The 19,633-nt window shown below is 62.8% G+C and overlaps 2 protein-coding genes across 24 annotated transcripts; both read left to right on the forward strand.

Moving 5' to 3' along the window:
• Window positions 1-1,020: 1,020 nt before the first annotated feature.
• Window positions 1,021-14,893, forward strand: CIRBP (cold inducible RNA binding protein). 23 transcript variants are annotated; one of them, XR_010583490.1, is made up of 11 exons: window positions 1,021-1,184; window positions 4,131-4,410; window positions 4,730-4,919; window positions 11,064-11,172; window positions 11,276-11,382; window positions 11,466-11,604; window positions 11,686-11,767; window positions 12,108-12,178; window positions 13,623-13,844; window positions 14,430-14,563; window positions 14,732-14,893. XR_010583490.1 is itself a non-coding variant. In XM_074025167.1 (9 exons), exons 3-9 carry the CDS (start codon window positions 4,824-4,826, stop codon window positions 12,569-12,571), a joined length of 621 nt encoding a protein of 206 aa, XP_073881268.1. In that variant the 5' UTR covers window positions 1,021-1,520; window positions 4,131-4,410; window positions 4,730-4,823; the 3' UTR covers window positions 12,572-13,301. The 23 variants fall into 23 exon arrangements, 15 of the variants coding, with proteins under 15 accessions (XP_073881268.1, XP_073881274.1, XP_073881273.1 ...); XR_012428179.1 differs by lacking the exon at window positions 13,623-13,844 and having other exon boundaries at window positions 14,430-14,630; XR_010583492.1 differs by lacking the exon at window positions 13,623-13,844.
• Window positions 14,894-15,644: 751 nt separating this feature from the next.
• On the forward strand, window positions 15,645-19,310 carry FAM174C (family with sequence similarity 174 member C). Its single transcript, XM_005587384.5, has 3 exons — window positions 15,645-15,936; window positions 17,262-17,378; window positions 18,838-19,310. Coding segments are annotated over exons 1-3 (402 nt in total). The 5' UTR covers window positions 15,645-15,652; the 3' UTR covers window positions 18,839-19,310.
• Window positions 19,311-19,633: the final 323 nt, after the last annotated feature.

The raw sequence follows: 19,633 nt of genomic DNA on the forward strand, positions 1-19,633 counted from the left end.
TTCAATGGTGTGACCTCCACCCCTTATCCCATCTCTAGGGGCCCCAGCACCCGGAGCCCCGAGGGGAAGGGGCACAGGTCCAGGGAGTGGCCTGGGAGCACCTTCTGAGACCCCTCTGCCCCTCCCAACGCCCAGTCAACCCCAAATCATCCCACGCCCACGGCAGGAAGGCGGATGCCCAGTCGGGCGGCCCCCCGGCCCCCGTCCCTGGTGCGGATGTCCCCTCGGGGCGCAGGGCGGGGGTGCGGGTCACCGACGCCCGGCCTGGGGTCAGGGCGAGGGCCCCAGGGTGCCACCCGCCCCCTCGCTGGGCGGGGTGGGGAGAAGGAAGGAGGATGTTGTCTGCAGCACCTGCTGAATCACAGGGGCTGTGTCTTCATCCTGCAGGGTGGGGGGCGCGTCCCCTGCACTCCAGGACCCGCTCCTCGGGATGCCGACTCCCACCCCAGCCTGGGGATCCCGGGGGTCAAGGCTGTGCCCTGGGGACGTGGGGTGGGGTGTGGAGTTCCAGGCTCAGAGCCCTGGCCTGGTGGGGTCAGCCCAGCCAGGGGTGCAGGGGGCGGAGGGGCGGCAGGCAGAGGCCACGTGTGCGTAGGGAGGCACGGAGAGGTAAACTGAGGCACAAAGAGGGCAGGGACCGCTGGGATCGCGGGGGGCGGGGTCGGCCCTGGATCGCTCCCTTCCCCCTACCATTGAGGAAAAAGCTGAATGGGAGGGGGCGGCCCCCGGAAACCCGCCGGGATGGAAACGCGGTTTCCAGGGCAACGCGCCGCGAAAGGAGCCTGACGTCACCCCGGGTAGGGCGCCCCGCCCGCCCCCGTCCGCGCGTCGGGCGGCCCAGGCCCCGCCCACCAGCGGGGAAGCCTCACTGGTGATCGCACCGCTCGGTCATCTGCGTGCACCAGTAGCAGCGCGAGGCAGCCTCCAGAAGGCGGGACTTCAGCACGGTAGGGCCGAGTGCGCAGACGCATGAGCGGAGGCGCTGCGGCCCCGCCTCTCTCCCCGCGCGTCTGCAAACTTGGGGGCGGGAGGCGCAGCCGAGGGTCTGACGGCTGCGGCGGGGCCTGGACGGAAGAGGGGGCGAGCCCCGGGGCGCCGCACGTGGACCCCCGGCACGGGCACGCTCACGTGCACCCGTCCTTTCACGCCAACGCGTTTCCTGCTGCCCCCACCCCTGCACCACTGTACGTCCCAGACCCCGGCCCAGCCTCCCCGCGGTCCCTAGGCTGGGGTTGCTCAGACAGGAGGCCAGGAGGAGGGGGGCTCTGAGGCTGAGGCTTTGCCAAAGGAGCAGGAGTTTGCCAAGTGTTGTAGGAAGCGGAAAGGGTGCTCCAGGTAGGGGGCACGGCGTGTGCCAAGGCCCGGAAACGTGAAACCAAGTGCATTTGGGGAGCAACCGGGAAGTCAGTTAGTGGAGAAAAATCAAAGATGGGCGGAAAGGCGAGGCTGGCAAGGACCCTAAACGGTGATTCCCCAAGTCGGCCACTGGAGGGATGACTTGAGGGACCAGGGAGGAGAAGGTGAGAGGGAGCGGCGGCCAGGACATCTGGGAGGTGGCTGGACCCATGGCCTGGACTTTGCGGGGCGGTCGAGTTGGATCGATGATCGATGGGGACCCTGGCGGCCTCACCCTGGGGGGGGTAGAGACGGAAAAGGAACCACGGTGTGCCCGGAAGGTGGTGGCTTTAGGTCCACAGGGAGGTGGTTGGCAAGGACGGGGTAACGGGGATGGAGGAGGAAATCTGAAATGCTGGTGTGAGCTCTGGGCCAAGAGAAGTGAGCACTCAGGAGGCAGGAATCCCCCGTGCCGCCCGCTGCTTGGCTGTGGGCTCCAACTTGGTGTGTGCTCAGAGAAGGCAGTGGTTGAAGTGAACAGGGCCTGTGCCAGGTGGGGAGACTGTAGCCAAGGTCTTTGGTGCAGCCTGGCCTCTGGAGTGGCCTGGGAACAGAGCTGGAGCTGCAGGGTGGGAGCTGCCCTGTGGCTGGGAGCCCGTGCTGGCGTCCCTGCCAGGCGGTGAGCTCACAGGTGGGCAGTGCTTGGAGAGACGCGGCAGCTGTGGGCGGGCAGGAGAAGGTCAGTGGAGGTCATGGCTTTCAGCTTGAGGCCGGAGTCCTCTGGGGGAGGCCGAATGGGCCCTTGGAGCTGGCTTGGGAGGTGGCTAGGGTGGACAGCAATAGAAGCCAGGCAGCCAGGCCCCTGGCTTGGAGCCACTGGGTTGGAGGGACTGAGCCGGTGCCCAGGCACAGCCGCCCCCACAGGGCCTGGCCCCACCCGCCCTCCTCTCCCAGCACCATGGGAATGGGAGTTACTGGGCTGGAGGCTGGGGACGCCACCACCCCGTGGCCAAGGGCGTTGGGGCCCAACCCAGGAGGCCGGTGCAGCCCCACCCACGGGCCACCCAGCCCTGGGAGGGCAGAGAACTGGCTGCCTCTGGGGTCACTTGGGACAGGTGAGCAGCCCAGCCTGGCGGGTGGGGGAGGGGAGGCTGTCACCTGGGCCCTGACTCTGCAGGGGCCCTCCTGGCCTTGCCTCCACCCTCTGTCTGGTTCTCACTCCCTCCGTTTCTCTTTCTTTTGCCTTTCTCTATTTGTTCCGATCTCCCGCGGTCTCCCCAACCCAGTACCACCATCTCCGCCCCTCCGTCCCTTCCCTGCTTCCGCCCCCTCTCTGGGGGACCCCCTCACCCTGGGGCACATTCCAGCCTCCTCCCCCGCCTTGCAGCCCCTCCCTGGAGCCAGCTGCCTCCTTGGGTGCCAGAGCAGAGGGAGTGGGCTTGGGCCGAGGTTGGAGGTCGGGAGCGGGTGGGAGCCTGGGAGGGCGCCCCCAACACCTCTGGAATGTGGGCGGAGCGGGGCGAGGGAGACAGCTGGCTGCCACAGAGGGCATACGCCCCATACTGAGGACGCTGCCCACACTCAGCCCTGCGGGAGAGCAAGCAAAACCAACGGGTGCCGTCCCACGCGGGGCCTGCACAGCCATCCCACACCCCGACCAGCACGCCCAGGACAGCCCTCCACAGGCCATGCATTTATGGTGCGGCTGGTGTGCCAGGCTCCCAGATACACAAAACTCCCCACCAGACACACCCCATAAACCTGCCCCCTACCTCAATCCACTGCGTGACCCTAAAACAAACAGCACCTCCTTGCTCAGCCTGGGCCAAGGCCTCCAGGAACAAAACCCCAGCCTGCAGAGTCACACCACACCCCACAGCTGTCACCAGATACAAAGAGGGCCCTGACCAGATCCAGAGAGGGCAGCAGCCTTCCCCCACAACCAACACACGCCTGGGCGGGGGCAGGAACACCCCCAGGGCCTCCAGCCACAGACACTCACCCACTCACCCCTCAGTGCACCAGTGATCCCTGCTGCCCAGCCAAGCTCGACTCCAGGCTGCTGGTCTGGGTGGGGGATGGAGAGGGGTTCCCAGGTGAGCCCCAACCTACGCCTTCCAAAAGTCTTTCTGTTCATGTTGGAAATACAAATGAAACAGGAGAGTTAGCATAAGGGACGATTATTATTTTTGTTGGTTTGTTTTTGTTTTGAGACAGAGTCTCACTCTTGCCCAGGCTGGAGTGCAGTGGCGCAATCTCAGCTCTCTGCAACCTCCACCTCCCGGGTTCAAATGATTCTCCTGCCTCAGCCTTCAGAGTAGCTACGATTACCACACCCAGCTAATTTTTTTTAGTAGAGAGGGGCTTTCCCCATGTTAGCCAGGCTGGTCTCTAACTCCTGATCGCAAGTGATCTGCCTGTCTCGGCCTCCCAAAGTGCTGGGATTACAGGTGTAAGCGACTGCACCCAGCCCAATTTTATGTATTTTTAGTAGAGAATGGATTTCACCATGTTGGTCAGGCTAGTCTCAAACTCCTGCCCTCAAGTGATCCACCTGCATTGGCCTCCCAAATCGCTGAGATTACAGGTGTGAGCCACCATGCCTGGCCACAATTATTAGTATTTTCGAGACAGGGTCTCACTGTCCAGGCTGGAGCGCAGTGGCTCCATCACAGCTCACTGTAGCCTTGCTGGAACTCCTGGGCTCAAGCGATCCTCCTGCCTCAGCCTCCTGAGTAGCTGGTACTACAGGTGAGCACCACCATGCCCAGCTAATTTTGCTTATTTTTCTGTAGAGACGGGGTCTAACTATGTTGTCCCGGCTGGTATCAAACTCCTGGACTCAAACGAAAGTGCTGGGATTACAGGCATGAGCCATCGCTCCCGGCCTTCGTACGGGATGATTCCGTGTGGACTGCCACGTCAAGGAGGCGAACAACAAGGAGAGCCGGTCGCTGCGTGGAGCTATCTTTTGCTGCTAACTGCCCTCGGCCGACTTCCTACCAGGTCTTCCCCATGCACCTCTGACCCCAGGAGGTGCTGCTGGCATGCCCACCTCTCAGATGAAGCAGTGAGGTGCGGAGAGTGTCCTGGGCACTGCCTGCCTCACAGCTGGGCCCCTGACCCTCCAGGGTCTGCCTGAGCAACCATGGGTGCCTGGACAGGTGTCCCCTCGCCCATCTCTCCGCCTGGATGTGGGAACCTTCCAGGCATGCTAGGGCGGGCAGGTGCCAGGTGCTTCTCCAGCAAGATGGAACATAGGTGTCTTCACCCTCACTCCATAGGTCCTGAGCCCCTGCAAGTGCCTGGGCGAGTAGGGGGACACTCGCCACTCATCCCACTCCACTGTTGCCTGCCCCAGGCAGGGCCTCTCTGAGCCTGGTTGTCTTTGCAGGAAATCCCGACTCTTTGGCCTGTGTTAAGCACCGGATCTGTAGTCCCACGAAAGGGAGCTGGGCCCAAGTGGGGATCCCTCCTCCTACCCCAGGATGCAGCATCTGTTGCTAAGCAGTGGGGACTCCAGAGTCCCCGGACCTTTTCCCAGTTTCAGAAAGCAGGCGGCTGCATCCCCAGCCTCCACGCAGGTGAGCCTAGACCTCGGTCAGCTTTAGGGTGTCTGTGGGCCATGCAGAGTCTTGGACCTTTCACAGACACCTGATCTGCATGTCACAGACATGCATGGGCGTACATCACTGCAGGTCTGCCACGTGCTGGCTGGTCTGGGCCCCAGCAGAAGGGGTCACCGATGACTCTGCAGCATCCCGTGTACTGAAAGAGTGACCAGGTGTGTGAGTGACCCCAGGGCAGGTCGGGGCCTTACCCATCCTCAGCCTGTCTACTGTGTGTGCCTGTGGCCGGCAGGGTCTCCGGATGCCCAGTGCATGGCGTATCACTTTGTGTCCAGTGGGTGTGAAGCAGGGGTGTGGGTGTGCACCTGTGTGTGGCCTGTGACGGGGTGTGTGTGCCAGGGATGTCCATCTGTGGCCCAGGCCTGGCCTTTGGGCTGCTGGGATGGCCTGGCTGGGGCAGGAGTGGACAGGGCCTCCCAGCCTCCACATTCCTGAGCTGTGACTCAGGCCTGTGGGGAGGGGGTGAGTCACAGGGAAGGGAAGCCGATCCACCCTGCGACCGCATCTGAGGAACAGGAGGGAAACTGAGGCTGCAGAGCAGCTCAGACAGGCTTTCTTGTATAGCAGCCCCTGAATCTCAGGCCCGGGGGGGGGTGGGGGGCCGGGGCCTCCCAGGGGACCTGGGATCCCACCCCCGGACTCAGGTAGGGGCTGAGGGGAGGGGCAGGTTTAACCCTTCCTCCTCTGGGCTTCTGAACTCTGGGCCGCCCTGGGAGGCGCCGCTCCCGCTGACACACAGCACGCGTGCCTACCCCAGGGACATGAGTCACAGCACCAGGCATGGACACATATGCTCTGTGGGTCCCGGCACACCCGAGTCACGCACACGCAGCCCTGTCCCTGGCTGCCCCCACATCCATATCCGGATAAGCGCCCACCTCTTTGTGTTGCACACACAGCGCCACGCAGATGGGTTCCTGCGTACTTGCACACATGCAGGTGCCTGGAGCTCCGTGCACACACCTCCAAGACTGTGTGCACACCCCTATATGCCCTGCGCTCCGACACAGGCCAGCCTGGGGTCCCTGCACACCCCACATCGTATGCACTCGCACACAGCTACACATTCGTGTCTACACAAGCTTGTGTCTCTGTACTCTGCCCACGGGCACACATGTGCGCCACACCTGGCAACCCGCACGCCCGGTCTTTGCATCCCCCACCCTGGCTCTGGGCCCCGCGTACTGGGGCCAGCTGGGCCTGCTGCATCCTCTGCCAGGACGGTCCTATTTCCGCGCCCCCGCGGGGCAGCCACCAGGTGCACGGTCCTGGCCCCCGCCTGCCTAGGAGGGGGCGGTAATTATGCGGCCCCGGGGTACCCCCCACGCGCCTTTCATCCCCGGCCACGCCCGTCCCAGGCCTAGACGCTTTCTACCGCCTCCCGCCCGGTCATTAGTCGGGGTCGGGGGAGGACCCGGCGTCCGGCGGGCGGGGCCCCGCGGGGAGGGAGGAGCGGTCGGTGCGGGAGCCAGGGGCCCCGCCCCCGTCTCCATGGCGACGCCATGCAGGGGCGGGGGCCCGGGAGGAGTATCTGGGTGCAGGAGGCGCGCGCCCCCTCCGAGACGGCAGGCTGGAAAGTGGGCGGCATTTGTGAATGGGCCCACGGGGCCCAAGAGGGACACGCGGGGAGCAGTTTCGGGGACTCTGGCTGATCCCCGCGCCTCGCCGGGCACGGACGAGCCCCGCGCGTCGGGCCCGGAATAGCAGCCTCGCCCCCGCCCGGCGCGGCTATTTTGAGCCCCTCCGCTGGAGCCGAGGCGCGGGGGCGGCGGGTGGTTCGGGGTCGACACGCAGGCTGCGTCCTCGCCCCCGAGATTGGGCCTCTCGAGGACTGTGCACTGTGGCCGCGCAGGGCTGGGCGGCGGGGCTCCCTCTCCCACGCGAGGCGTCTGCGCGGAGGGGCACCAGGAGTCCGGGCGCTCGACCCAAACGCCGCGGACGGAGCGAGGCCGTAGCGCCCCCTCGTGTCTGCAACGGGCAGCGCGCCCCAGTCGGGTCTCGCGTGCTGAGCTGCCAGCAGGGGTGGATGACGGGGTCCCAGCCTCCTGAGACCCTCGATGGGGACACAGGGTGGCGGTGAGACACCTGGGAGTCACAGGTGCTCGCAGACGCAGGTGACCCCAGAGGCACAGGTACGGACACCGGTCCCACACCTGGAAGCCGGTGCGCAGTGCTCGGCGCAGATGTAAAGCGGCAGGTGTGCGCAGGTGCGCGTCGACGCCACCCTGGGAACCCAGGACGGCTGCGGGCACTCACGGAGCCCGCACCCAGGAACCGGCTCGTAGTAAGCGCTTAATAACTAGGCGCTGGCAGAATGAATGAATGAATGAATGAACGCGGCGCTTTACAAAACCAGGAAAAGACAGAGGCTCACAGAACCAGGGAGCGATGGGTTGCGGGGGGGGCGGCAAGAATTATGCAATTATGAAGGGGCCGCTGTGGCTACCGGGGACCCCCTCCAACGCCCCCCCTACAAGGGCTGCTCTAGGGCCAGGGAACGTCCCCGCCCTGACTGCTGGGGCTGGGGGCTGGGGGGCAGATCAGAAAGAATGGGCCTGAATTGCTCCCTGGCTGGGCATGCCTAGCCCGCGTCTGGGGCTCCAGTGGGTGGGGGGCCCCTCCCGCACGGACGGCGGGCGTAGGGGAGCTCGGTGCTGATGTCTCTCCCCGCTCCTTTAATAACCACCCTGCGTGAGTGGCTGACGCAGCAGCCGGCTGCTGCTGACGGGGAGCGGGGCGGCTGTAGTGGGGGGGGGCCGAGGTGCAAAGCGGGTGGTGATGAGTCACACAGCTGCTGTCGGGGGGAGGGGTCTTGAGCCCATGAGGGGTCCCAGAGACCTTGTCACTGGAGACAGCGCCCTTGGCTACCCCCACTTCGATCCACTTGAGGGTGGGAGTGAGTCTGAGGCCAGGAGTGGGACCGGGATTTCCCTGAGGTGAGCCGCAAAACGGGGGTCTCTGTACCCCAACTCCCCCCAGCTTGTGAGCAGAGGGTCAGCCCTCCTGAGACTTTCTGGGGCAGAGAGGCAGGGGTCCACGCTGGTTTCTTCCACCAGGGCCGGGGGAGGGGGCAGCATGAGATGAGGCCTGGGTGAGGAGCAAGTGGTGGCCATAGAGGGCTCCCCAGAGGCTTTGGGGCCAACGAAGAGTAGGGAGCGAGGGTCCTTGCATAGCTGGTTCTCCAGATGGCGGAGGCTTTGAGACTCCCCTCTGTCAGCCAGGCTCAGTAGGGGAGGTCTGTGGAAGGAGAGAAAAGGCCTGGGTAGAGGAGCAGAGTGGGCCCGGCCCGGCGTGGGGAGCGAGTGCGCATTGGGTGTGCAGCACGGTGGGAGGGGAGGCCGAGGGCCGGGCTGAGTGCTGGGGTGCAGTGGGGACTCGGGGTGTTCGCCTGCACCCGACAGCAGGGACGCACAACACTATCTGGCCAGGCGAGTGTGGGGGTGTGGGCGATGCACCCAGCCGTGAAGTCGCGGTTCCAGTGGGAGTTAGGCTTAGGTGCGGGTTGGAGTTTGTAGGCAAACTGGATTGCGTAAAGTTGGGGTGCACCAAAGTGTGGCGAAGTAGGAACAACTGGGATTGCGAATGTTGGGGTTCGCATGAATGGGGTTGTCTTTGTTGGGGTTTGGGTGGGCATGGGGTTGATGGCAGGAATGGAGTGCTGGGGTGCTGGGAAAACTGGGACGTCGGTTGTAGTGGCAAGAATATCACGACAGGTATCGGGGTTCAGATGAAGTTGGGATGTCTGACAGCCGGGGCTTGGTTGGGTAGGGGATCTGGGCTAGGTTATGTCGGGACTGCTGGAGCACAGGCAAAGTCGGGGTCCTAGTGACACCCAGAGGTCCCCATGAGGCCGGAGGCCTCGGAACCGGGGCTAGAGGCCCATTTGTTGCCCGCCGCGGGCCAGGGAGAGGGCACGCGGAACTGGGTCAGCCCCGCCCCGCCGCGCGCTGGCCACGCCCCTCCGAGCGCGGGCAGGGGACTGCGGACTGGAAACGTCCCGGCCAATCGTCTAGCCCGACACCAGCGCGCGGGAGGAGGCGGAGCCGAGATAGACCCGGCCCCCAGCTCATGAATATGAGACGCAGGAGCGGCCTCTGATTGGTCCGGGAGGTGCAGGGGGCGGGGCCCGGCGGCGGTGTATATAATGCCGGGCGCAGGGGCGCCCCCCCTCACTCGCGCGTTAGGAGGCTCGGGTCGTTGTGGTGTGCTGTCTTCCCGCTTGCGTCAGGGACCTACCCGACTCAGTGGTGAGGGCCCTGGCGGCACCGGCTCCGAGGAACTCGGGGCGGCGGGCGGCCTGCGGCGGCCAGGCGAGGCGGGGCCGCAGCGGCACGCCCCTGGGAGGGGGCGGTGCCGGGGCGGGCCCGGGGTGGAGTCCGCCCCGCCGGCGGCGAGGGGCAGCGGGAGATTGGGCCGAGTAGCGGCCAGAGGGCCTCTCCCCGCCGGCCCGGGCCGCCAGCGACCGGCTTGCCGCCGCAAAATGGCGGCCGCCAGCTCGAGGCTGTGCCCAGCGAAATGGCGGGAGCACCGAGTGCCCGGATGGAGTGGCGCAGGGCGCGCACGGGGCGCATGCGCACGCGGCGGGGGCGGGGCCACGTGGCGCGCCCGGTCTCCAGGGCCGGTTTCCCTGCCATGGGGCTGGAGGTATCCATAAACCAAAGCTTTTGTTTTCTGAGCCTCATTTTTCTCCTTTTCCCATTGTGATTGCATGAGGGAAAGGACGGCCTCGCAAATCCTGGGTAGGCATGGCCCGTTCCAGTGTGATTCCTCGTCTGCTACGTCGTGCTTTGCGCCCAAACTTTGGTCCAAGTTGGCACAGCCCCCAGTGCCAGACTTCCAAGTCTAGTTATCAGCGCCACTGGGTGGTGGCCATTCCCAGCCAATGAATGCTTTGTCTGTGTCAGCACTGACTGCGCCCTTAAATAGCCAGTTCTCCTGAATGCCAGTTCTCCTGTCTGGAAATCCTGCCTCATCATTTCCGGGGCCATCCCTTCCCGATTCCCGGCAGAGGTCCTGTCTGTAAAAGTTAGTGCCTGCCCCGAGGTGCCCCCCAGTCTCGGGGAATTTTACAGTGAACAGAAGCACGTTCTGGTCCAGCAACAAGTAGAAGTCAACTGGTTAGGGTTGGAGTTGGCACCAGTTCGTAAAGGGGAGAGAAGCTGAGGGTGCAGTCCTGCCCACGGCACGACTGGAAGATTCGGGGCTAGAGGGGGAGACACCGGAGGCCCTGTCCCATGGGGACGACCGTGGACATGGGTGCGGCCTGCTTTTAGTCTGGGGGGTGGAGGGAGCTGAGAAGCGGACTGTATTCAGTGTGGTAAATCGGTTTGAATTAAGTCTTAGGTAGCTGAGTGCGGTGGGTTACACCTGTAATCCCAAAACTCTGGGTGGCCAAGGTGGGAGGATTGCTTGAGCCCAGGAGTGAGGTTTTTTTTTTTTTTTTTTTTTTTTGAGACGAGTTCCACCCAGTCTTGTTGCTCAGGCTGGAGTGCAATGGCGTGATCCCGGCTTACCGCAACCTCCGCCTCCCGGATTCAAGTGATTCTCCTGCCTCAGCCTCCCGAGTAGCTGGGATTACAGGCATGCACCACCGTGTCTGGCTTACTTTGTGTTTTTAGTGGAGATGGGGTTTCTTCATGTTGGTCAGGCTGGTCTCGAACTCCCGACCTCAGGTGATCGGCCCGTCTCGGCCTCCCAAAGTGCTGGGATTACAGGTGTGAGCCACTGCACCCAGCCGAGCCCAGGAGTTTCAGACCAGCCTGGGCAACAGAGCGAGACCCCATCTCTACTAAAACAAATTAAAAAGAAAAAATTAGCCAGGCGTGGTGGTGCACATCTATAGTCCCAGTTTCTTGGGAGACTGAGGTAGGAGAATTGCTTAGACTAGGAGGTGGAGGCTGCAGTGACCCATGATTGCACCACTGCACTCCAGCCTGGGTGACAGCTTAAGTCCTAGGTACGAGTTTCCGACAATGAAAAACAATAACCTGATTTTCTAATATTTCCCCTAAAAAACACATGTCATTTACATAAAATAGGAAGCGGGGAGAGGTGGTGAGAGATGACCCCTGTTGAGGATTTCATTGGTGTCTGCCACAGGCCGCCATGGCATCAGACGAAGGCAAGCTTTTTGTTGGAGGGCTGAGTTTTGACACCAATGAGCAGTCGCTGGAGCAGGTCTTCTCAAAATACGGACAGATCTCTGAAGGTGAGGCTGGTGCTGGGCCGGCGGCCCGGGTGGGGCTGGCTTGTGCTCCTCCTGACTGTAGGTACAGCTGGGTGCTGACTGCAGACCTCTCTCCCCTGCACAGTGGTGGTTGTGAAAGACAGGGAGACCCAGAGATCTCGGGGATTTGGGTTTGTCACCTTTGAGAACATTGACGACGCCAAGGATGCCATGATGGCCATGAACGGGAAGGTGAGGATCAGGGTGTTGAGCGGGAGCCCCATCCTGAGGATGGGGCACCCACCCACTAACCTGTGCCATCCGCTGGTCTCCAGTCTGTAGATGGGCGACAGATCCGAGTAGACCAGGCAGGCAAGTCGTCAGACAACCGATCCCGTGGGTACCGTGGTGGCTCTGCCGGGGGCCGGGGCTTCTTCCGTGGGGGCCGAGGACGGGGCCGTGGGTTCTCTAGAGGTGAGTGCCGTGAGTTGGCCCTTTGGGAATGCTGTGAGGCACTGCTGGTGGGAGCTGGTACTCACTTCTTCCTGTATGCAGGAGGAGGGGACCGAGGCTATGGGGGGAACCGGTTCGAGTCCAGGAGTGGGGGCTACGGTGGCTCCAGAGACTACTATAGCAGGTGAGGGGTGAAGACCAACCCGGGCACAGGGGTGATGGTGGGATGGCCAGCTTCAGTCCCAGGTCCCTGAGGGAGCTGAGATGAGGCTGGCTGGCCAAGGAGCAGAGGCGGGAGGGGGCCCAGGCCAAGAGGAGAAGAAACTGCTGAAGACAGTGGCAGAAGCGGGAAGGCCAGGGGGGCATGGCTGGTGCAGGTTTTGGACGATTTCTGAGACTCTACCCTGCTGGGGTCCTTGCGTCCCCAGAAGGGACAGCTGGCATGGGGGCTGACGGCTCAGCCTGCTGTGGCAGAGCAAAAGTAGACTGGTATCCTCCGGTACTCATGTCTGTCTATCCTGCAGCCGGAGTCAGAGTGGTGGCTACAGTGACCGGAGCTCGGGCGGGTCCTATAGAGACAGTTACGACAGTTACGGTAAGTCACGCTCCGAGGGTGCCACGCTGCTGTGGCCTGCGGTGGGAGCTCGGTTCACCTTGGCACCTTCTCCAAGCACTTTAGGCTGGACACTCAGATCTTGTCACTGCGCTTGCCTATAAGAGGCACGTCTGTCCTCTCAGAGCCATTTCTATCACAGGACACAAAAGCCAAATGAGACTGACCAAAAAGGCAAGGGAGAGCGAGGGCCCGCTGGGCAGTCAGCATAGGTGCATGTGTGGCTGCAGGCCAGCCTCCCTCGGCTGTGGGGGGTGGTTGCTCCCCGGTCGCAGGCCGCGCCCTGGTCTGGCCTCTGGGGTGAAGCTGCCTCTCGTTGCTTCGGTGCCTTTACACTGTGCCTGCTTCTTGTCCTCAGCTACACACAACGAGTAAAAACCCTTCCTGCTCAAGATCGTCCTTCCAATGGCTGTGTGTTTAAAGATTGTGGGAGCTTCGCTGAACGTTAATACGTGTAGTAAACGCACCTCCTTGTATTCCCACTTTCGTAGTCATTTCGGTTCTGATCTTGTCAAACCCAGCCTGACCGCTTCTGACGCCAGGATGGCCTCGTTACTAGACTTTTCTTTTTAAGGAAGTGCTGTTTTTAAGGGTTTTCAAAACATTTTGAAAAGCACTTCAGATTTACTTTTTTGACCACGAGCCATGAGTTTTCAAAAAAATCGGGGGTTGTGTGGGTTTTTGGTTTTTTAGTTTTTGGTTGTGTTGCCTTTTTTTCTTTTGGTGGGGTTGGCCCCATGAAGTGGGTGCCCCACTCACTCCTCTGAGATCGAACGGACTGTGAATCCGCTCTTTGTCGGAAGCTGAGCAAGCTGTGGCTTTTTCCAACTCCATGTGACGTTTCTGAGTGTAGTGTGGTAGGACCCCGGCGGGTGTGGCAGCAACTGCCCTGGAGCCCTGGCCCCTGCGCCCATCTGTGCTGTGCGCCCCACAGTAGACGTGCAGACGTCCCTGAGAGGTTCTTGAAGATGTTTATTTATATTGTCCTTTTTTACTGGAAGACGTACGCATACTCCATCGATGTTGTATTTGCAGTGGCTGAGGAATTCTTGTATGCAGTTTTCTTTGGCTTTACGAAGCCGATTAAAAGACCGTGTGAAATGAACCTTGCTCTGACAATTCCCTTGCATTGCACCACACACTCCCTGCTGCAGGCTCCTGCAGCCAGACCTGAGCAGAGAAGGCGGAGAAGCAGCAGGTCTGCAAGCCTTCCCTGGGGCCTGCAGAGAGAGCTAGAAAGGGAGGCCCAGCAGATTGGCGCTGGTCAGGGTAGGGGAGCCAGGCGGGGGACGGGAGCGGGCAGCTCAGGCCTCAGGGCAGCCCCGGGAGGCTTCTGGCAGTGGTGGCCAGAGGGCTGGACTGTGCGGGCAGCTTAGCAGGGACAGTGGACGTGCACCCGACGCTGACCTGGACTGCCTCAGTCTAGAAGCAGGCCAGAGAGCGGAGGCACGTGGCATCCCAGGGCGACCTCAGACGGCCAGCCGGTTAGCTAGTTCTGCTGTTGCTTCACGAGTTCTGAGCGTTCTCTGCTAGCCTATGGAAGCTGCAGCCCTCGGAGGACAGAAGTGTTGTGCGCCCAACAGAACCCTCTGAGACGCAAGCTGCTCCCTTGGCTAGCTCATATGTGGAAATAGCCCTGTAATTCGAGGTAACTCCTTCCGCTCGTGCCCACATCCCTCTTGTCGAGAGCTCATTGAAAGTCATGTGCCCGGGGAATGTTCCTATGACTGTTTTTTGTTTTTCCTTATTTTTCAATTTTTTTTTTCTTCAATTAAGCTGGAACTAAAGTCAGGCCTGGCCATTACGCTCCCCACGTGCAGCCAGGTGCAGGGTGGGCCCAGTCATGCCTGGCTCTTAGATAAGGTCCCTTAAGCAGGATTGGAGACCAGTGAATGCCCCCGCCTTTTGGATTTTTTGCTCATCAATTGTCTTTTCCAGACCTCTTAAGTCACACTCTTAACTAGCTTTCTCTGATGTATGTTGCCGCCATTAGTTTTTTTCTAGAGCCCACATTGGCCCACGTAGCTCCATCCCATGCGGGTAGCTGGCTCTGGCTGCGCCCCCAAGGCGCAGACCCGCCCTGGGCACGCTGGCCTGTGACGGAGCCTGAGGTCACAGCCCCGTGACTAGCCTGAGACCTTCCTAGGGGCTGTGGCTGTTTCCGGGGAGGCCGGGAGGGGCAGCTGTGAGCCCCGTGGAGGACGCAGGGAGTAACGCTGCTTTGCTTTGGCAGGTTGAAGGGGCCCGGCCAGGACTCGGGGAAGGGTGGCCTGAGAGCAGCGATGACCTCTGGGGTCACTGTCCCAGGAGGGACTTCACCTGCAACAAGAGCTGGAGGCAGCCGCTTGCCCCGGAGGCTTGTCCCCTGTAAGTGCTTTCGGGAAGAGCGGCATGTGGCGCTGAGCCCTGTCCCGGGCGGAACCTGGGCGTTCCAGTGAGTCCTGCTTTCCTGCACCTGTGGCCCCGCGGCGGGCGCCTTTCGGTGTGTGTGGGGTGCCGGGCAGCGCCTCCCTATCTCCTCCCTCCTCCCTCCAGGAGGCGCTTCCCGAGCGAGGTGCGGGCTCAGGGCCTCAAGTCTCTCCTGGAGGACGGGCTGCGGTGCGCTGGCGGCTTGCGGGGCGGCCAGTCCTTGCCCACAACGATGTGGAGCCCTGTGAAAGTCGGATTCGAATAAAGGGCCACGTGTGCACCCAAAAAGCCGAGTCTGTGGTTTGGGGGGCTGTCGGCAGAGTGGGGCCACCGGGAGACAAGCCTGCGGACCCCGTTCAGCGCACTAGCAGCACCCGACGGGGAAGACCGCACGGGTCACTGGGCTCGCCACTGAGGGGTTCGCAGCGCGGAGACGTCGGTCCCGCGGGACCTGAGGCGCAGTCGGCTTCGGGGGCGCGGGGGGCGCGCAGGCGCTGTCAGACCCCGTCTTGGGCCGAGCCCCCGGTTCCCTGCAGCAGGCTGCGGACGGGGCGCCTCCTTCCTGGGCCCCGGACACAGCCGAGGCGTCCTCACTGTCCGTGAGGCGGGGGCAGGAGCGGCGGGGGCCGCCCCGAGGCGGGTGGGAATGAGCGGCCCGAGGTCCTGACGTCGGCGTCCGCCCCGTTCCCCCGCTACCAGCCCGACTTCCTCGGAAGCCACGCGCCCGCACGCCGGGCTGGTAATCCTGGACTCTGCCTGCGGCGCCTTGCCAGGGCTCCCACGGGCGGGGCTCCCACGGGCGGGGCTCCCACGGGCGGGGCTCCCACGGGCGGGCTCCGGGCCTCCGCACTGGCTCCCGGAGCCGGACAACGAAACAGGTTCAGCGGCGGGCGCGCGGGGCACTGTGGGTAGCGCGAGGGCTCACCAGGCGGAGGAGGGGCCGGGCGTCAGGCTCCGCCCCCGCGCCCCATTGGCCAGCATCATCACCGCGCGTCTGACTGACAGCCGTGCATAGGGGCGGGGCGCCGCCACCGCTTCCGCCGGGCCATGGGGCCGCGCGTGCTGCCGCCGCCGCCGCCGCTGCTGCTCCTCCCGCTGGCGCTGCTGCTGGCGGCGCTGTCGTGCGGTGCCAAAGAGGCCTCGCCGCCGCGCCCCGCGCAGGTCACGTCGCCGCCGCTAGTCGTGACGAACGGGAGCCAGCCGGGCGCTCCGCATAACAGCACGCACGCGGGTCCGCCGGTGTCGCCGGGCTCGGCGGTGAAGCGCTCTTTCTACGTGATCCTGGGCTTTTGCGGCCTGGCCGTGCTCTACTTCCTCATCCGGGCGTTCAGGTGCGTCAGGCGCACACGGGCACCGTCTCCCAGCCGTGGCCAATTAGCGCGCGCCTCGTGCGTCACGTGCCGGGCCGCGGGGTTCCTCCCTCCCGGTCGGAGTGTGCGTGGGCGGGGCTGTGCGGGGATCGTCACGTGGTGTGGGCGGGGCAGGGCCACGTGACTCGCCCGCTCTCCGGCCTGCGCCCGGGCGTCGGGGTGCGCAGCGTCGCCGCCTCTTAATTCGGGGGTGACGCTGCCCGTTTCCCATATGGAGCCACGGAAGCCGGAGCGTGCCGGGCAGGGGTCAGGCCCTGGCGGGGCGAGGGATCCTCCTTGGCTCCTTGTCGCCGGATGCCGGTCCTCGCTCTCATCTTCCCGCTTGCAGCCGCGACCCTTCCGTGGAGTCCCGATTCTTTTCCTTTGTGCCTCCACCCGCTGAAGCTGAGCCTTCGCCAGCGTCGGCCACGTGCCCGCCTTGGGTGCTCCCACAGCCCAGGAGGTGCGGCTGCGTCCCCAGACCCTCGCGGGTTCCAGCTGTAGGCAGCCTCTGGACAGGAGGGGCGTCTGCCTGGTCAGACCACCCCGGCTTCCCTGGCCTGTGGGCCCAGTTTTCTCTGGGCTTCTGACTACCCAGTGTGGCTGCTGCTTCCGGGTGGGAGTGACACAGCGAGGACCTTATCCCTCCCCATCACCACTTTGGCAAAGTCAAGCTGCTTATCATTTTTTATGTTTTTTTGTAGCAATGCGGTTTCGCCATCTTGCCCTCGCTGGTCTGAACTCCTGGGCTTAAGTGATCTTTCTTTCTCGGCCTCCCAAAGTGCTGGCATTATAGATGTGAGCCACTGTGCCTGGCTATGCTGCTTTTTAGGGGCCCTCTGCAGAGCCTCCTCGGTGCTCCACACCCCTTCCTGTGGAAGCACCTGCTGGGCGCTCTCCCCTGCCTGTGCCCTGCACCCTCCCTGCCTCCCTGGCTGCTGGGGCCACCAGTGGCTTCGCCCTGAGACAGCCTTCCATTCTGTTGTCTTTGGCGAAACCTCACCCCTGTGTGAGCCTCAGTCTTTTCATCGGTGCAACGGGAGTGACATCAGCGTGCCTCTTCTGGGGTCCTGGCACAGGGGAGATGGGAGGGCCTGCTAGGGCACGTGTTTTCTGACTGTCACCGCCTTGGGAGAGAGTGGTAATCACTTGGCGATTAGGACGTGAAAGAAACAGGCACAGCAAAACCAGGGAGGTCTGCAGCAGGGCTGGGGGATCCGGTAGAGGATGGCAATGAGGGTCCTGAGGGAAGGAGGAGGCAGGATTGGCAGGGAGGGACCATTGACAATGCCTGGACCTACTTCCAGGTTGAAGAAGCCTCAGCGGAGGCGATATGGACTCCTGGCCAACACCGAGGACCCCACCGAGATGGCCTCGCTGGACAGCGATGAGGAGACGGTCTTTGAGTCGAGGAATCTGAGATGGTGTGCACCCTTCCCCAGCTCTGGGGCCTCGGTGGGCAGGCTGGGCTGGAGATTCAGCAGGATCTGGTGACTTGGGCAAGCGATGGAGTGGTCCCTGCAATCACAGCTGACAGCAGTGGTCAGGGCATGGTCTCCCTGGGCAGGGGTCATCCCTTCTCGCAGCCTCTATTTACAATTTTTTTTGTAACTTAAATTTTTTATTTTTTTATTTTTGAGGCGGAGTGGCACAATCCCAGCTCACTGTGACCTCTGCTTCCGGGGTTCAGGCATTTCTCCTGCCACAGCCTCCCAAGTAGCTGGGATTGCAGGCACCCGCCACCACCACGACTAGCTAACTCTTTGTATTTAGTAGAGATGGATTTCACCATGTTGGCCAGGCTGGTCTCCAACTCCATATCTCAGGTGATCCACCCACCTGGGCCTCCCAAAGAACTGGGATTACAGGCGTGAGCCACCGCACCTGAGCTAAGTTTTTGTTTTGTTTTGAGACGGAGTTTTGTTCTTGTTGCCCAGGCTGGAGGGCAATGGCATGATCTCTGCTCACTGCAGTCTCCGCCTTCTAGGTTCAAGCAATTGTCCCATCTCAGCCTTCTGAGTACCTCGGACTACAGGTGCCCACCACTATGCCTGGCTAGTTTTTGTAGTTTTAGTAGAGACAGGGTTTCTCCATGTTGGCCAGCCTGGTCTCGAACTCCTGACCTCAGGTGATCTTCCCGCTTTGGCCTCCCAGAGTGCTGGGATTACAAGCGTGAGCCACCGCGTTCAGCCTTCTTGCATCTTTAAGACAGGAAGGTGGCTGCAGGGCTTAGGGTAGTGCGTGCTCGATCTGGGCCCCTCTCTGAGAGATGAGGTCTAAGTCAGGTGCAGAATTGACCATAGGATGCTTCTGAGCGGGCAGCGTCAGGGAGGGCCTCTCCCTGGTGTGTAATGGGGCTGGCTCCTGGAATAGTATCTCAGGCCGAGGGAACAGCAGGGACAGAGGTGGAGCCTGGGCAGATGTTGGCGGGCTGGGGTAGGCCTGGGTGTACAGGCAGGTGTTGGGTTAGCGGGGTTCTGGGCAGGGATTGATGGCTATGTTGTGCTGCAGTGTGGCTGCTGGGGGGACCTTGGCCTGTTGAGGGGTGGCAGGCATGGAGGCTGGGAGACCAGGGGACAGGGCGGCTTCTGGGGACAGCACTGACTTTTCGAGCCCCCAGGGAGGGTGGCGTTGGGATCCCTCCCCAAGGTCTTACTCCATTCTGGGAACTCCTCCCAGGTTTTTTCTACCTCCTGGTTGGGGGCCTCTTCCCCCAGGGTGGGCAGTTGAGCAGGGCCCAGGAGGCCAGGGGAGGAAGGGTGGGCCCTGGTGGACTGAGGGGGCCTGGACAGGTTGCCTGCTCCTACCTGACCTGGGTGAGCCTCTGCCTGGCAGGGTGGGCCCTTCACTCCTCACCTCTCACCCTTGACCCCCTGCTTCCAGATGCTGATCCAGGGAGGCGGCCTTTCCAGCGGCCATGAGGGAAGGACAGGAGATGGGACCCACCCCAGTGCCCAGCAACCCCCCGCTCCACCGCTCATTCCCCTGCTGGCCCTGGGGCTGGCCTCACCCAGTGCCAGCCTGAGAGCTCTTTTTGGAACCTGTACAGCCTGCCTGCCTACTGCCACCTGCACCTACCGCCGGACCACACAGCCTCGCCTCCTGGATGCTGCGCCAGCCTGGCCGAGGGTCCCAGGTGAAGACCGGACGGGCCCCGACAGCTGCTGCCCAGGACTCTGAGGCCCCCTTGCCTGACTGTGACTTGTGTGTCTCCCCTGTCCCCGTGGGGCCATGGCAGCCCAGAACCGAGGCTGGGTGGGCAGATAACCCAAGGAACCTTTCTGGGAGCGCCTTCCCGCTGGGCTGGGAACAATAAATGCAGCCATGTCTCGGCAGCTGGTGCTGACCCCGTGCCACCTCCAGGCCCGTGCATACTGGTGCGGCCAGTTCGGGGTGGGTGGTGGAGCAGGGCTCAAGCCAGCCTTGGTCTGTCTGCAACCAAGCTTGGGTTCTCCAGCCTTGCCCCCAAGTGAAGAACCCATCTCCAGCTGCCTGGGATCAGGCCCTGCCTGTGAGCACCTCTTTTCCTAGAGGAAACTCCTGTTCCATCTGTCAGAGCCCCTGCTGCAGGCCCCCTTCTCTATGCCATCTTCAGCCTGGGTCTCATGGGCCCTTCCCTGGAGGATCCCCACATCACCTCACGGATACCTCTGGCCATGATTCCGGGGAGCCCCAGAGC

Source organism: Macaca fascicularis, chromosome 19, assembly GCF_037993035.2.
Source record: "Macaca fascicularis isolate 582-1 chromosome 19, T2T-MFA8v1.1".
In the NCBI taxonomy this organism is placed as follows: domain Eukaryota; kingdom Metazoa; phylum Chordata; class Mammalia; order Primates; family Cercopithecidae; genus Macaca; species Macaca fascicularis.

Excerpts from the sequence above, each read along its gene's own strand:
- CIRBP (XM_065535994.2), top strand. The coding sequence starts at position 4,824 with ATGCAGCATCTGTTGCTAAGCAGTGGGGACTCCAGAGTCCCCGGACCT. Across the intron at positions 11,383-11,465 it reads TGATGGCCATGAACGGGAAG|TCTGTAGATGGGCGACAGAT; the intron begins GTGAGGATCAGG and ends GCTGGTCTCCAG. Across the intron at positions 11,768-12,107 it reads TCCAGAGACTACTATAGCAG|CCGGAGTCAGAGTGGTGGCT; the intron begins GTGAGGGGTGAA and ends TCTATCCTGCAG.
- FAM174C (XM_005587384.5), top strand. The coding sequence starts at position 15,653 with ATGGGGCCGCGCGTGCTGCCGCCGCCGCCGCCGCTGCTGCTCCTCCCG. Across the intron at positions 15,937-17,261 it reads TTCCTCATCCGGGCGTTCAG|GTTGAAGAAGCCTCAGCGGA; the intron begins GTGCGTCAGGCG and ends ACCTACTTCCAG.